Raw genomic sequence first — 15,916 nt, 5'->3', positions numbered from 1 at the left:
ATTTAAGTACATTTATGTAAAAAGGAGTTGAAACATGATTCATATTAAAATAAATTATATTTAAGAAAAAATAAATATAAAAAAATTTACACCTCAATTTTTTTTAATGGCAAAAATACATGTACATATATTATACTACTATTAAAAACGAAAAAGTACAAGAAAAAAAAGAAGAAAATAGGAGTACCAAAGGTACACCAACAAAAACTAAACACTTCTAACCTCCCATCACAAGAAGATCTAAAACCCCTCGGGAAGGGAGATAATGATCATCCACGAAGAATGACAGATTCAAGAGGCCACTAACCAACCAGATCTAACCAAACCCAGCTCCACACCCCACCAAACTCTATTGGTTCCAGTAAAAAATAGGTTGCATACTTCACTCGTAAAAGGAAAAGGGGGTGCCAGGATTTTAACCTAGAAACTATTTCCAAGTTAAAAGTTTCATCTTTTCGACGAGACACTTGACAAAAAATGTTTCTTCCAAAAAACAAACATCATTTCGCAAGTTCCATATAGCCTACGTAATAGTTTGTCAAATTAATATCCACTTCAAACTATTTTCCTACTCCAACCCAGGTCCAGGAAAATCTTAAACGACTCTATGATACCACGAGGGACACCCACTCAACACTCAACCACCTAAGAATAGAATATCAATCAGATGAAATTTTGATACAAGATACAAACAAATGATCAACTGACTCAGACCCTAAACTACAAAACGCACACATAGAGACTTCTACATCCGAAATAACATCTCACACACAAAAAAAATTATAACAACTCGGCAACCTCAATTTTTTTTAATTAGAGTTCAAACTCCAATGGCAATATTTAACCTACAAATTTATAGAATTTATATCAGTTTGACATATAGAACCAAACATAGACTAATTTGGGGGACATGTAGACATCGATTTCTTTGTAGTTACTTCTAAATCATATACTTCAATCAATTATTACACAAGCAAAGGCTAACACTTTGTTTGAAGGGCCATTGCGTGACTTGCGCTATACCTCCTCTCTATTACCAAATTTCAGCTCGAGGTTCTCATCTCCATTAATCTAATTCCTTACTTTATATTTTTTTTTTATTAATTTGTTTAAATAATAACAATTATATTATAATTTAAGCTATTAAATTTGATTTCGTAGTGAGAGATTTATATAGTATGTAGGAGGTCTTTAGTTCGATCATCTCCTCTATTGTAAACAATTATATTATAATTTTTTTTTTATATTTCTAATCTCTCTCAGTATAAGATGGCCAGCCATATTACAATCTTGTTACAGCTCAACATCTCAATCACAGTAAACTAAAAACTCTGGATTTTATTTCGGAATTTACGGCATGTAATAGTAATAATTATTGGTAGTCTGAAAATCATTCACGTTGCAGTCAAACCAACTCATGTAAAATTTAACTCAGCTCATACTTTTCACGATAATAATTTAACTATACATCTTGCAAGAATAATTTTATATACACTCAGACCAAATTTAGCAAGGCAAACAAACCAAACAAACAAAATGAAATCTAACGATCATTTAACAAATCAATTTCTCCGTAATTACATTACACAAAAGTATTAGCCAAAACCGAAAGAAAAAAATTCGTCCATTATGCAAGTTATAAAATGCATTTCAGGATCTCAAACAATGAAAATATATATCATAAAAAATTTTAAAAATAAAATAAAATGAAGAAACATGCAAATAAGTAAATAAAATAACGATTTTTTTTACAAGCTGTAAATAATAAGAAAACATGGCAATACCGCACGCGAGTCAAACACCAACAACTCACCATTTTCCCCACTCACTGAATCAAACCCAACTCGCTTATCCAACAAAGAATCCAAAAACCCAAGTTGTTTCGAAACCCGACCCGCCACAACCCGACAAACCAACATTGCCTCTCTACCCTTCCTTCCTCCGCCATACTCATGCGCACCACCGCTCCCGGAAAACGTACAAATCGCCGACCCTTTACGCTCCGGAAACAACCAAGCACCGTGTGAACCACCATCATCAGCAGGACCCAAACAATGAAACTGCATCACCTCATTTCCATCAGCAACACACCTTGCATTCTCCTCCCAATTCTTCCCCTCAGAATCAACAACAGAATCAGCGGCGCGTGATTTCACCGCCTCACGAAACTCTTCAAACCTTGACATAGTTCGTGCTCCGTTTTGCACCTTAAACACCTTTTCAACCCGACCCGGAAACTCCTTATTGCCCCAACTAGTATGGAAAATTATATCCACCACGTTGCGTGATGGATGTCCTTCTGGTAATTCAGTGATCGCACGTGAAGATGATGATGAAGTGGTTGTTGTTGCGGTGGATGATTCTGATTCTGATTTTGCTTTTGAACTAGAATGTTTGTTTTCTAAGGATGTTTTTGGTTTTTTAGGTTTGAGTTTTGGAACATCGACAATGTCTTTGATGTTTTGAACAGTTTTTCTGCAACTGGCATTGGGTATTAAGATTTTGGGATATGGATTATAAACGTCTTCAAATGCTTTTGATTTGCATTGTAATGACCTCATCCATTTACTAGCCATAGTATGTTATTTTTATTTTTTTGTGTCTAGAGAATTTTATAGTACTTTTTTTTTTGTTCTTGTTGTTGTTCGTTGGATGAAGAAGGTGAAGAGAGAAGAATGGTGTGTGAAATGAAAGAGACATTGATGGTGCGATAATAATAATAATAATAAACGTTTTTTTTCTTCCAAGTGCTTCTTATGCGTTACGAAATCATGGTGTTTGCTAGAATTTCTGAAATGACACGTGGATTCGGTCGCAAGTCAACATTGTTGTTGGAATGGTTAGAATTTTGTATCTCTTATCCTAGGAAGAATTTATTATTCAATTTGAGTTTTTTTTTTTTTTGACTAAATATTCAATTTGAGTTCTACTAAGATTTGAACAATTAGTCGGTTATACGTCGAGGATATCTAATTTATATTCGAGAATAAATTTAATTTAATGGCACATTTTTAGAAAAATTAAATAACATTCGGCCTAACAATAAGGTACTAAATATAGATATATTTATTTGAAATTTGTATAATCAACAATTTTAAAATTAAATTTTGAGAATTATTTAATATAATTTTTTTATTTAGATATATTAACATATGCTTTTAGGGTACATGTTAACATGACCTTGTTTTAAGGGTATGCTAACAAATTTATGTTGGAAATAATAATTTTTAAACTTTTAAAAAAGTTGAATAAATTTTGCATTGGAATTTTAGTATTTTTCTTGGGTTAGTTAGCATAAGAGATGTTTCCGAATTGAGTTTAATGGTCTCTGTGAGTTTACCTCAATTAGTAAGGACATCACATATATTATGTAGAAGTCAGAGTCCGGATTCCGGACACTTCACTTATTCATCTTTAATGTAGAATTTCTAACCACTAAACTATTGGACAAAAAAATGAATTTAATGGTTACATTTTACATGCAAGATTAAAGTTCGAACATGTGATTTCTCATTTATTCATTTCAAGAAGCTAACTCCTAACCAGTAAACCATTGGATAAAAATTGAGTTTAATAATTTACCAAAAAAAAATTGAGTTTAATGGATATGGCAAAACACAGTTGTCATTTTCTCTTTAAATTCGATTTTTAATTTATTTTTAATTTTTTTCTTCGTAATTTGAAGGATTTAATTAATTTTGGAGTGAGTAATCAAAACTCATAAATGATTTTTTTTATTTTTTTTTTGGTTTTTCACCGATTTTAATTTTAGTTAAAAACATTGAATTTAGTGTAAGCCTGTTTGTTTTCCAACCGCCCACTATCCTGGCGTTAGGACTACAAGAGGAAACTCCAATGTATTTTTTTCAACTTATGTCGATAGATTGGTTTTGTCTATCACCATCACATTCACAATCACAGTTTCAACAAAATCATCTACTACTAATAACGAAAACGAGAGTTACTGGTATTGGTTGAATATTTTTGGGAAATTGAAACCTTAAATTTTGTAGATTTGATCCTTTAAAATTAACAAAGGTTTGTCTAGGGCAAATGTGCAATATTGCACATGTTTTTTTGTCAAGTAGTCTGGCGGCTAGAAAATCCACCTTAAAGATTAATAAGTGGAGTGTCCTGGGTTCGAACTCGACTCCTACACATATAATGCAATGTCCCTACCAATTGAGCTAAGCTTACGGGGACATATTGCACATGTTAAAAGCAACTTATAGTAATAATTTAATAGGTGCTATAAATAAATAAGATAAAAAAAATTTGGTTTAACTATACATTTGGTCCCTTACGTTTATTTTAGGTTTCAATTTGGTCCCTTACGTTTTAAAAGTATCAATTTGGTCCCTTACGTTTATTTTAGGTTTTAAATTAGTCATTTCCGGCAATTTTGTCACATGTGGCAGTCAATTTGCATATGTGGACTGACATGTGACACTAGGACATGTTGACACGTGTACTGTTCAAACGGTGTTAGTGACAAAACTAACGGAAAGGACTAACTTGAAACCTAAAATAAACGTAAGGGACCAAGTTGATACTTTTTAAACGTAAGAGACCAAATTAAAACCCAAAATAAACGTAAGGGATCAAATGTGTAGTTAAGCAAAAAACTTCTATGGGTATAATTTTGCCTAATGAGTCTTTTTCCATGTTGCTTATTCAAAACTCAGAGTGACAAATACAGTTGGGATTGGAATAACTAAATAACGAGTCTTCCTTGCTAATGATACTGTCTTGTTGAAAAATAGATTGTGCAAAACAATAACCCTAATTGCGGGAGTTAATTATGGCAACCATACTTTTTACTCAAAGCTTTCAAAGTTGGCTACAAGCCCTGCAACCCAAGACTCATAATTTTTACTATTGATGTTGCAGTACTCTTTGTTTGGCTTTGGGTTGTGTTATGGGCCAAGAGCATGATTGTTGACCTCATTTAAACAATCACAGCCCAGGCCCACAAAATATAAATATATCAATAGAGACGTTCACTAAATCGATTTTTTCCCGCGTATATCAGATATTCTCTATGCACAACTACAAAGACTTATTTCTCGAGTTTTGTGGAACCCAAATAGGCAGTAAATTTTTCCTAAGAGTTTTAACGTTGTTGCATGTCTATCCAGGAATTGAACTAAGGACATTGATTAAGTTAGAAGATACCTACGCCTTTTCATCTAAGCGCTCTTGGGATTTAGATACCCTTCATTTATACTTTCACTTATACCCTTCATTTAATATGGGTTTCATATTACTTAAAAACCATATTTTCTATGCAAATAAATTTCATTTGATGAGTTAGCTTGTTTGTGGGAGGAGTAAAGAAGTGCCAACATCAGAATAGAAATGATGCGGTATGGAATAATGCAAAACGCGGTATGGAATAATGCAAAACCATATTTTCTATGCAAATAAATTTCATTTGATGATTTTTATTTTAAGATTTTTGAAAATGTGAGTACCTTAAAAGTCATATTTGTAGTTCATAATTTTTTTTCTAAGAGGGAAGTCATGAGGCCAAATTACAAACGAATATAACCATTAAAGAAAATATTGGCAACATCTCACCAAAGAGGTTCACAGATCTTGAAAACGGATGGTTAAAAATAAGAGTATCTTGGATATTGAGAGAGCATAATCTGCAATTCAATAAACAACTTGGATAGTTCATTTTTTTTTGGGTACAAGGATGGTTTATATTTTTATTCACAATTAACGTCGTCTTTACAATATTGATTTTTTTTTTTAAAAAAAAAATAGTAGTACCATAAAAGTCATCTTTATGATTCATATTTTTAACAAAATCAATATTGTAAACATCATATTTAGTGCAAGTGAAAATATTGAAAATAAAGTTAAAAATTGAAATGGATATTTTTTTGCGTAAAACTAAATTGTAAAGATATTTGACATCTATTTAGGACTTTGTATCGCAAAGAGGAGACAATTGGAAAGAGTTGAAATCTAAATAGACTTGTTGGTGGAGGCTCAAATTTTGAAGATTGAGAGCAATGGTAGTGTTATGATAGGGTGGACTCTCATGAAAAAATTCAAGAACTACTCAACTCTAACCAAGAGACTAACATTGTTCATATATTCCCTCTTCAAGGGTTCTTCATGTTTTTTCCGATGACTGTAGGGCCGTTTCAATGCAAATGTACACTATTGGGTTGTAATTATAATTAATAATTTTCTTACGAACATACAAATGTATTCTTTAGCGGGAGAGAATCCTCTCCAGTGACATAACAATCCAGTGAAATCTCAACTATTGAGATTAATACTTAAAACATAAAATAAAGAGTGAGGTGAAGTATTAATGAGTGAGATTTAAACTGGAGAAAATCCAGTGAAAATCTCACCGGAGACACTCCCTTCTTTAGCAACTTGATCCCAACACAAAATCATTTATAGGTCTAACCATCTATTAATGGTTTTTCCTCTTCCCCTCGTGTTGCTAACATATATCCTTCGAAAAGATATATTCTAGTAGTATATTTTACCTTTTTTTTATACAAATTACACTATCGAAAAATATCTTCTAATAGAATACTTGAGTTGGGGGTGAGAAGAACAAATCTATCTATTAATGATGTTCAGAAACTGATTAAGGAAGACAGAAGCCCAAGCTATTACAAAAGTAAGCAAGCAATGAAGTTTCTTGGATTAGGCTTATGAAAGATTCATTTCTTATTAATCGTTTTTCTCCTTCATATTGTTTACATTTCCTCGTAGTTCTACTGAAAGTTACTTTTTGATAGTGTAAGCAACAATCCCCAACTAATTGAAAACACAAATTTAATAGTACGTAGTAATGAAAAAGTGTGCAATGGTAATTCATTATTTTTTTTCAATTAAATGAGAATTTTATTTTCAAACATCAGACAATACTAAATCTTTTTGATGGAGGATACAAATTTAATGGCAAGGAAAATAGAATTTTTTTGAGAGAACTCAATTTTCTCTATGAAAAGTTATGAAATATTTTATCTAAGTAAATTTAGAGAATTTCAAATTTTATTCAAAAATTAGAAATTTTAAATTTCATTCTTACTTTATATAATGTAAATGTCCCATAGTTCTTAGAATTTTAATTTTTTTACAAATTGATCCCCATATTTTAAAAAAAAATAAAACTGGCCCCTATATTTTTTTAGAAACTCTCAAATTGATCGCTATTTTTCAAATTTGACCCAAAATTGGTCCTAATACTTTTAATCATCTCATATAAACACACTCTTAAAGTTTCTTCTAGACTAATGTTCATCTCTTACGAAGAACATTTTAACAAAAGACAACAAATATATTTTGCTTGAGTCAAAAAACAAATACATTTTGCTTGTGTATTAGCCCAATGGCAGACTTTTCTTTTTTGAACAAACCGCCACATCTATCGACTTATACAACATTTCACAATCTCATAAGGTCTGTCACACTTTAATTTAACATCCACTTCAAACTTATAATAACTTAAATATCATAGTCGATTTTGCATATACTCCATTTTCCATTATCAGCCTCTAACTCAGAGTATCCCATCCATCTATCCATCCTCACTGTGAGTCTTCTCACACCGTACACCGTGCAGTTCGAAGTTAGAAAAGCAAAATTAAAACTTACATCTTATTAAAAAAAATTGAAGTAAATCCTTAACAATTTGATCAAACCACATTGGCCTTAAGTTTGTTTTAAGAATAAAATATAATTTTTTTATTTACAACGAGCTAGGGATCAAACTCAAACCTATAACATACTAGCAAAATCTCTCGATACTAGACCAAACCTAGTGACTTAATATAATTTAAACTTTAAAAAAAAAAAACTAGTAATAAACTGAAAAAACGGCGTCGTCAGCTCTCCAAACCGTTTAGGTTCGTTAGAACATTCCTATCCAATCCGTGACAGCCACCTTTTTCTGAATATCCCCGTCATCAACTACCATGGCCAAAAAAAAAACTACCATGGCAAAAAAACCACCCAAATCAACCACCACATCGCCACCGTTACTCCGCCGCATCTTAACTCTCGACGACACAATCTCCCGCTACATCCACACCATCACAAGTCCCCACGCTCCTAAATCACTTCTACGCTTCCTAGAACACTTAGCCGATTTCCGTTTATTCTTCCCCGTCACTCTCTCACTCTTCTTCGCCACTCCTTCTCACTCTCCTCTCCGTTCTCATCTCTTCCTCCCTCTCCTCCTCTGTTCCTTCCTCGATCTCATCTTCACCGGTTTCCTTAAATTCCTCATTCGTAGATCTCGTCCTTCTTACGCAATTCACGGTGATTACAACGCTGTTGTTCCCGTTGATAAATTCTCATTCCCTAGCGGTCATTCATCCAGAGTCTGTTTCATCGCTTCCATTTTTTCATTCTCCAAAGCTCGGATCGTTGAAGCCGTCGCTGATCGGATACATCCGCGGCTTGATTTGCTTGTTCATAATTGGATAGGTGGAGATGAAGTTTTGGCAGTTAATTTGTTAGTTGCTGCTGTTTGGTTTTGGGCTTTGACGACGGTTATTTCTAGGGTTGTTCTTGGTAGGCATTATGTTCTTGATGTTAGCTTTGGAGCTTGCTTGGGTTTTCTGGAAGCTTTGTTCACTTTACACTTTCTTAATTTCAGTGTTTTGATTTGAGGTAAGAACTAAGAACATTGAAATTTCGAATTGTTCGAGTTTGATTGATTTTTCGAGAAAATGTAAATTATTGAATTTAATCACATGTGTCAATGTTGTATGGATTATTGTACTATATGTATTTAATCACAAGTGCCGGTGTTGTAAGATTGTTTATTGAATTTTTCAATGCTGAATACATCTTCAATTTGAAGTGTCGGATTTAAGTAGGATTAATGCTACAGTTTACACTAAGCTTTACTAGGGTTAGGTAATTCCATTTTCTTTTGTACTAAAGAAGATATCTTTCTATTGGCAAAAATAGTGAAGTCCACTTTTTGTTTAGATATTTAGAGATGATTGTTTCTAGCTGATTGATTTTTTGAAAATATTTAATTGACGTAAAGTGGGTAATGACTTTGAATTCATGTGCTCATGTGGAATGTCTATAACCAAATTGTGGAGAGAAATTAGTTATTAGTCTTCAACTGTGTCATCGAAAGAATTCGCAAGATGTGACACACACCCATAGTTGCAGTATATACAGGGCAGGTTGCAAAAAGAAGATGAAATATAAATTTAGAAGCTAAATCTGTTAGTTTCCTTTTTCTTGTAAAACTTGTGTGCATGTGGTGCATGTGATAAAAGGTTAATTCATGTGAAAGTATAAAAATGGCTTTCCTAGTTTACTCTATCTTGAAAACAATCAATAGTTATGTGAGAAACAGTTACTTATAGGACTAGGATGAGTCTCTTAGTTTCATCTTTCATGCTTAGACTTTGGTCTGATTTCTATTAAATTGGTTTATATATGTTCCTGTTAATTCATGTGGTAGTACTGGTGTAATATGTAATATTCTTGTAAACCTTGTGTGCATGTGGTGCATGTGATAAAAGGTTAATTCATGTGAAATTTTAAAAATGGCTTTCCTAGTTTACTGTATTTTGAAAACAATTAATAGATATTGTGAGCAGCAGTTACTTATTGACCATTTCATGAATGTTTTGTTCCTGTTTTAATAGAGATTTGTTTTCCGTTCCTTGCTATAATAATCCAGTTTCGCCTTCACTTGTCATTTGTTCTTTACTTTTTATGATCTAAGTTCTTGACGACTCTCATATTTATATTTCAGTCCATTTTAATTTTTCTTCATGGGGGTTGAGTTCTCATCTTGATAGATTTCTCATTAATGGGATGACTTAGCCAAAGAAAATTAGAAAGAAAATAAATGATAGGGAAAATGACTATGTTAGGAACCCAAGAACCCTTAACTAGTTTAACTACTCTAATTAACCATTACTCTATTTCCTAACAGACTATCTCATTATTGTCCATGTGAAGTGTAGTGCGTCCCGTGCTAAATTATGAGACTCCTAAGATGAGAAATAGAGTATCTCAATTAAGAGTGTTACACGCTAAGTGGGAGAGAGAATACAAATGAAGCATTATAATGCACGCTAAGCGCTCAACTGTCACGGGGAACCTTGAGGAAGTTTTTGTGAAATTTATTTTTGAATTGGTGAGCGGTATTCTTCATGACAGCCTTTTGGTTGTGCACACGCGCGGTTTTGGGCAGATGGCATTGGTTAGGAAGGATCCTATTTGTTAAAGCATGAGTCTGTGTATTAGGTTCTTGTAAAGCTTGTCGACTGGATTCTTGTAGTGCATCATTTCCTTTTCTTTATCTTTATTTTTTCCAGATCGGTTTCTTTGCCTGTGAAATAGGCTTAACATTGACAACTATAAAGATCACCTTTTCCTATTCTTCCTTTCCCTTTTCCCCATCAGAGTTTTGTCTGTACTTGTAACCATTTTCTGTCTCTCTTTTCTTTTGAGTCTTAAAATGTAAGCACTTACAAAGATGGTTGAAAATAAATTAATGAACTTGGTTTGTAGAATTACTTTGGTTAAAAGCAGAATTGAAGTTTAGTGATTTCTATTCAGATTTCAACCGCTTGAATCTGAAAGTTAAATAGAGTTTTCTTATTTCAAACACACATTTCAATCTCAAATCATGTTTAAGAATTAATGTTTTAAACATTTTCAAATAACACTAATTCACATTTAACAATTAACAAAGGTTGTTTGGTGCTTTGCAAACACAACCCCAAAAATGAAAACATTTGACTCAATGTAATTGTAACATTATTGGCTGATTATTCATTAGATGGATAATATTAATGACGCAGAATCTGATCATCTGATGGCTGTTGCTTCTTTCCTACTAATGTCTTAGGTTCTCATGGAGCAAATTGAACTTATTATATGAGGAGATCAAATCTTTCAAATTGGAATCCAACGCATAATGTAGTCATGAATGTTTTACGACATTGGAGTCCTGATCCACAGATAATTTTGAACACCTATATGACTAACATCCAGCAAACACTACTTGGTCTCAATTATTTCCTCATTCATTAGCTAAAATGGCTCCCTAGATTCATTTGCTGGTAGTTATTTTTTCCTTCAAATTTTCCTTCTCTATACTCTCCTCTACATGTTTGTAAATAATAACTGTAAACATGTGATATAGCATCCATCGTAAAGAAGCTCTGTTTTTCATTTATTTGCAACTCTTTGTCTTATGTTCCATTCAAACTATATGATGTGTGATATGCATTGATATCAATACGCGGTTCCCAAAATTTCCGCTGGTGTCAGAGGTTTCTATTTTTTTGGCAGAGTAACCGACACCAAGACAGTTTTTCTGTATAGTCTTAGGAAACTGGACCTGGTTTATGTGATTCTGGAGTTAGTTTTTGTCTGGTCTATCTCCAATAAGCACTTCACCATTTCAGGTGGATTAATTATTTGTGTTTGAATTATGGGTTAATAATTGGCATCCTGTGATCTATTACACTAGTGATCAAAGAAGGATTTGCTTCAAGGGACTGTCTTTTCTTTTCTTTTTTCTTTCTAATTTGTGTGATGGTGTCTGGTGCCGACCATAACATGAAATTTAGACCGTCAACAATTGAAGGATAGAAAGTTATTAGGCCAGTTGCTTCTTTTGCATGTGCCTTCTACTGTGAGTGATGCTTTTATCAGATAATAAAGTTGGTTTTGATTTGATTGACCTATTGATTGTTTTTGCTTTCCTTTCAATTTTGGAAAAAGATTCATAAACTTACTACATTAACGCAGATGGTGACTGTTATGGTTTGCTGGTAGCAGCATTACCATACTTAGGATGTGTGGATATTAGCATATGGAACACACTAAAGGACGAGTGAAACTAGTCATTACCTTTTGTGTTGACTTGATAGGTGGGGCTGATAACCATGAACTCCCAAGAGAATTTTAAGCACATATTGATTTGGAGGAGGCAATCACCCTCTTTCATATTAGTCCACACAGGACATCTACAATTTTCCCTCTTTTCATGTCTGTTTCTTATTGCTGTGCTGATAAATAATTGCATCTACATTAAATTTGTTACGTTTATTACCGTGGATTTTAAGGAAAATCATTGTCTTGGACACTGCTCAAACAGGTCAGTGTTGGAATCCACTATAACGATGGTCCTACGACGTACATGAAGCACTGCATGCTTTGTATTTTGCTTAATGAATACTAAGTTAATGCTCAAGATTTAAAGTGGTTGGAAATTTGCATTTTGTGGGACACATGCTTTCTTGCTTTTGATATTTTTCCTGCATTATTATTGATGCCTTAGTTATGAGAAACTGCCTCTCTGCAAAATAATATTAATAGTAATAATAATAATAATAATAACTTTTTGAACATTTTCTTGTAAGAGCAATGATTCATACACAATCCTTGATGGGATATTGTTACATGCTATATTTGCCTTGAAAAATACAGTCATTTGAATGCTTTTTTTGGTGATCAAATGAATGAATGCAATTATTGTACTATTTACTTGTGTACACTATGATATTTGTTGTTAATACACAGAAGGCTGATACGGTTCTGATTTGCTTTTAATTTTTGACAGAATACTTTTTCTCTTCAGTCATTTTCAGATTTTCATTGCTGTTGTTTTTAGTTTTCATTTTTACTAAGTTTTTGAACCAATATGCTATCCCAGACCTAATTATTTGGTCAAAATTACGTACATATTGAATTGTATGATTGTGTAGAGCAGAGGTACGTAGTACTGTATGTGTGTCTGTGTCAGCATAAAGGATGAGTAGACATTGCATGAAAGAGGCAACCCTGAAACCCCAGTTCAGTTTTTAGAAAACGGGTTTTGTTATGTATGTTAACCAAATATAGAGTGTTGTACTGCCTATGGTTCAATCAATTCAATACCTATAATTTGGTGTCTGTCAAGTTCATGCACCTATTGTGCTTGTGTTAGTTTTAGACCACATGTACTAGTACTATAGTTTCTCAAATGCTATCTCTAATAATCCTACAGGGATTATTAGCTGTGAAAACTGTAACATGCATGCATGAATGAATGGTGAATGATGAATGATGGATGGTGGATGATGAACCCAGGAGCTATTGGTGAGGTAGTCAACTTTTGAACTGTGTATTGTGATTGGTATCATAGAAATTCATGCAAAAATCATGTGAGGCTTTTCCCTGTTTACGTACGAATTTATTTTGGGACATTGTGGAATTTTGTCTGTGGAAACATTTAACAAATTTTTGGATTCATGCTACAAATGACCTCAATTTTGGAGATCTTGAGTACTTCAATGGAAAAAGCTAATAGAGGATTGGACCACTCATACAAATTGGATATTGGATGCAGAAACTGCAGGACTGTATTTGTCTTTCTAATTTTGCCATGTATCCAAATTTATCATACTTCTATACAAAACCAAGAAAACTGGGCAGAAGGATTCAGGTGAGAAAGATTACTGACACCATGTGGTAATCAAAATGGTAGAAAGAGTTTCAAGAGATGAAGACAGTATAGGCATCATTTGATGCCTGCCTCCCCTTGCCCCACTAGTTATCACATCTGATCTGATATAGAGCCCTTATATGGTCCTCTTAAAAATCACATTCAGCTTTAAAATTTTAGGAAATTAATTTTGTGCCTCACACATCTACTCATTTGACAATTTCAACGGTCGATTTTACCGGACAATTTAATGAATTTATAATATGGACCATGTTCTGGACTGGGCCTAGAGCTGACCCAAATCCACTCCTGCTCGACAACCCAGTAAGACGAACGTCCTCGGACACATCATCACAACACGTTGACCACGTGCTCCTCGCCACTTGAAGCGAGCCCACTTGAGCTTATCCATTATTCCCACTATGCGGGACAACTCAACCCAGGATGAGGACCAAATAACGGTCTCTCCCTCCATCTACGGAGATTCCTGGCAGTCACTCTTAATGGGTTGCTCAATGCGGCCCATTAAGGGGACCTTTGGCCCAGTGTTGGGGGCTTTATAAATACCCTCCTCAACAGGAGGGTCAGATATTCAATTCTCATTCTCACTCTTAGCTTAAACTTGTATCTCTTGTGCCCTTTACTGACTTAAGCATTGGAGCGCCTGCAGGTACAAACCCCCCCCCCCCCCCCTCCGGTGGACGATTCGGCTGGCCATCAACCTACTCTGATCAACAGGTAAAGATCAGATTGTTTGATCTTGACCTAACTTTTTTTTATGCCGACTGCATGACTATACGACTCTTGAGTGTGGATGTGAATTTGGACCATAAAACTTGTGGCTACATAAGTTTCTCCAAATTACTTCCAAATGATCTTTCTTTTGTCTGCAATAATGTACCTAAACTGACGCAGAAGATGCCATTGCTTGCTTCCATCAATAATTATTTATGTCATGACATAAATTACATTTGGGAAAAACTTTTGCCAAGGCCCAACCAAGTAAAGGCATAGAACTGCAGAAGTAACTTGTGACTCATGTCTCTTTCCAACTATTCTAGTCTTAATTTGCTTGGTCTGATCAATGAAGCATGGAAAAAATATTAAAAATGGTCAATTGTTAACTATAAAATTAAATGTATGTGTGAGAGAATATAATTAAATGAAAGATTAAGGAGGGGAAAGTTTGATTCATATATTGGAAAGTTTTTTTTTTTTTTTTTGATAATCATATATTGGAAAGTTAAACAACCATGAGATTGAACTCGACATATCAGCGGTATATTAGAGTATCGATGTATCAAATGCGATACAAAAACCATTTTGGAGCATCGGTGCTTCAGAGAGTCGGATGGATGGAAAGGAATATAAATGATTTCTCAGTAAGAAAATTAAAGAAGTGAAGGGAGATAAGAAATTATTTAATTGATGTATGGCATGTTTTATTTTTAAATTTGGAGGGGATCAGTTTACATATGCTGTTCATATCTTGCGTAAAAAAAAAAATGCTGTTCATATCTTTGACTGTTTGTACTATGTACTATTACTACTATTTAACAATTTTGCTTACTTGGAAAGTTATTAAATTAATCAACTTTAGAAAAAGATGTAAAGTATGGCCCCAACAAACTATTCAAGAATTTGTCCGTAGGTAGCTAGCTAAATTGTGGGCAAGGCTATATTTCTCAATAGATTCTCTTTCCGCCTATTTTTTTTTTCACCCATCTGACGCGTAAAAAAGTCGATTTCTAGATCGAAGTTTTTTTAATGTAAATTTTACACAAAACAATATTCAGTTTTTAAAAACTGATTTTTTTTACGCGCTAGAGGAATGAATAAAGAAAATGGGGAACCTAATCAAAAACCAGCATATTTCTCTCTGCTGCACATAACGACCATCATACATAGAAGGCCACATGCAAAGTGTATCACCGACCCATCCTTCTATGATACAACTGCAAATCATAAATTCCTCCCATGCACACCATTTCTTTGTGCCTAACTTGCATGCATCCCACATGATCAATTATATTCGTGTTTCAATAATAGTCGGTCAATGAAATCACCACGTTTGATCACCTTAATTTCTTTCCATTCATACTATTATAAATAATTTGGATCAATTTGTGAACGACCGAAAAATTGTGATTTTGACATGGGTTGGTCCCATATGTTACTGGCAATGTAACAAAATTAAATGAAGGATATATATAAGCTTTTAGGTAAATTAAATGAGTGGTGCAGCTATCTTGTGTCCGTGTAACCGTGTTGTACCGGGGAGATTAAATCGAAAAACTATCTTTTTGTGTTTTGCCCCTTGACTTAGAAAATTTAGTATTTGATTCATCGGTGGTTTGATATTACTTCGGTGGTCCCGACATCTATCTCTTCTTTGTTTGATAGCTTCCTTACCTTGTGTTGGAAGGGGAAGCAAGGCCTCAAGGGCTTGCTTCTAGTTTGGCA

The 15,916-nt window shown here is 33.7% G+C and overlaps 2 protein-coding genes across 6 annotated transcripts; one reads left to right on the top strand and one right to left on the bottom strand.

The window, feature by feature from the left end:
- Positions 1-1,748: 1,748 nt before the first annotated feature.
- On the bottom strand, positions 1,749-2,576 carry LOC123886835. The gene has a single exon (XM_045936115.1). It carries the CDS (start codon positions 2,574-2,576, stop codon positions 1,749-1,751), a length of 828 nt encoding a protein of 275 aa, XP_045792071.1.
- A 5,051-nt stretch (positions 2,577-7,627) lies between these two features.
- On the top strand, positions 7,628-12,142 carry LOC123884499 (probable lipid phosphate phosphatase beta). Of its 5 annotated transcripts, none has more exons than XM_045933604.1 (2): positions 7,628-8,652; positions 12,125-12,142. In XM_045933604.1, the coding sequence occupies exon 1, from the start codon at positions 7,953-7,955 to the stop codon at positions 8,649-8,651; it is 699 nt and encodes a 232-aa protein (XP_045789560.1). In that variant the 5' UTR covers positions 7,628-7,952; the 3' UTR covers position 8,652; positions 12,125-12,142. The 5 variants fall into 5 exon arrangements, with proteins under 5 accessions (XP_045789560.1, XP_045789556.1, XP_045789555.1 ...); XM_045933600.1 differs by lacking the exon at positions 12,125-12,142 and adding an exon at positions 11,776-12,087; XM_045933599.1 differs by lacking the exon at positions 12,125-12,142 and adding an exon at positions 10,868-11,197.
- The last annotated feature ends 3,774 nt before the right edge of the window (positions 12,143-15,916 follow it).

This window comes from Trifolium pratense, linkage group LG5 (assembly GCF_020283565.1).
Source record: "Trifolium pratense cultivar HEN17-A07 linkage group LG5, ARS_RC_1.1, whole genome shotgun sequence".
Lineage (NCBI taxonomy): Eukaryota > Viridiplantae > Streptophyta > Magnoliopsida > Fabales > Fabaceae > Trifolium > Trifolium pratense.
Note: the sequence above shows the minus strand (reverse complement) of the source record. Positions and strands in the feature narration are given on the sequence as shown.

What these genes read in the sequence shown, in the direction of transcription:
- LOC123886835 (XM_045936115.1), bottom strand. Translation starts at nt 2,576, where the DNA reads ATGGCTAGTAAATGGATGAGGTCATTACAATGCAAATCAAAAGCATTT.
- LOC123884499 (XM_045933604.1), top strand. Translation starts at nt 7,953, where the DNA reads ATGGCCAAAAAAAAAACTACCATGGCAAAAAAACCACCCAAATCAACC.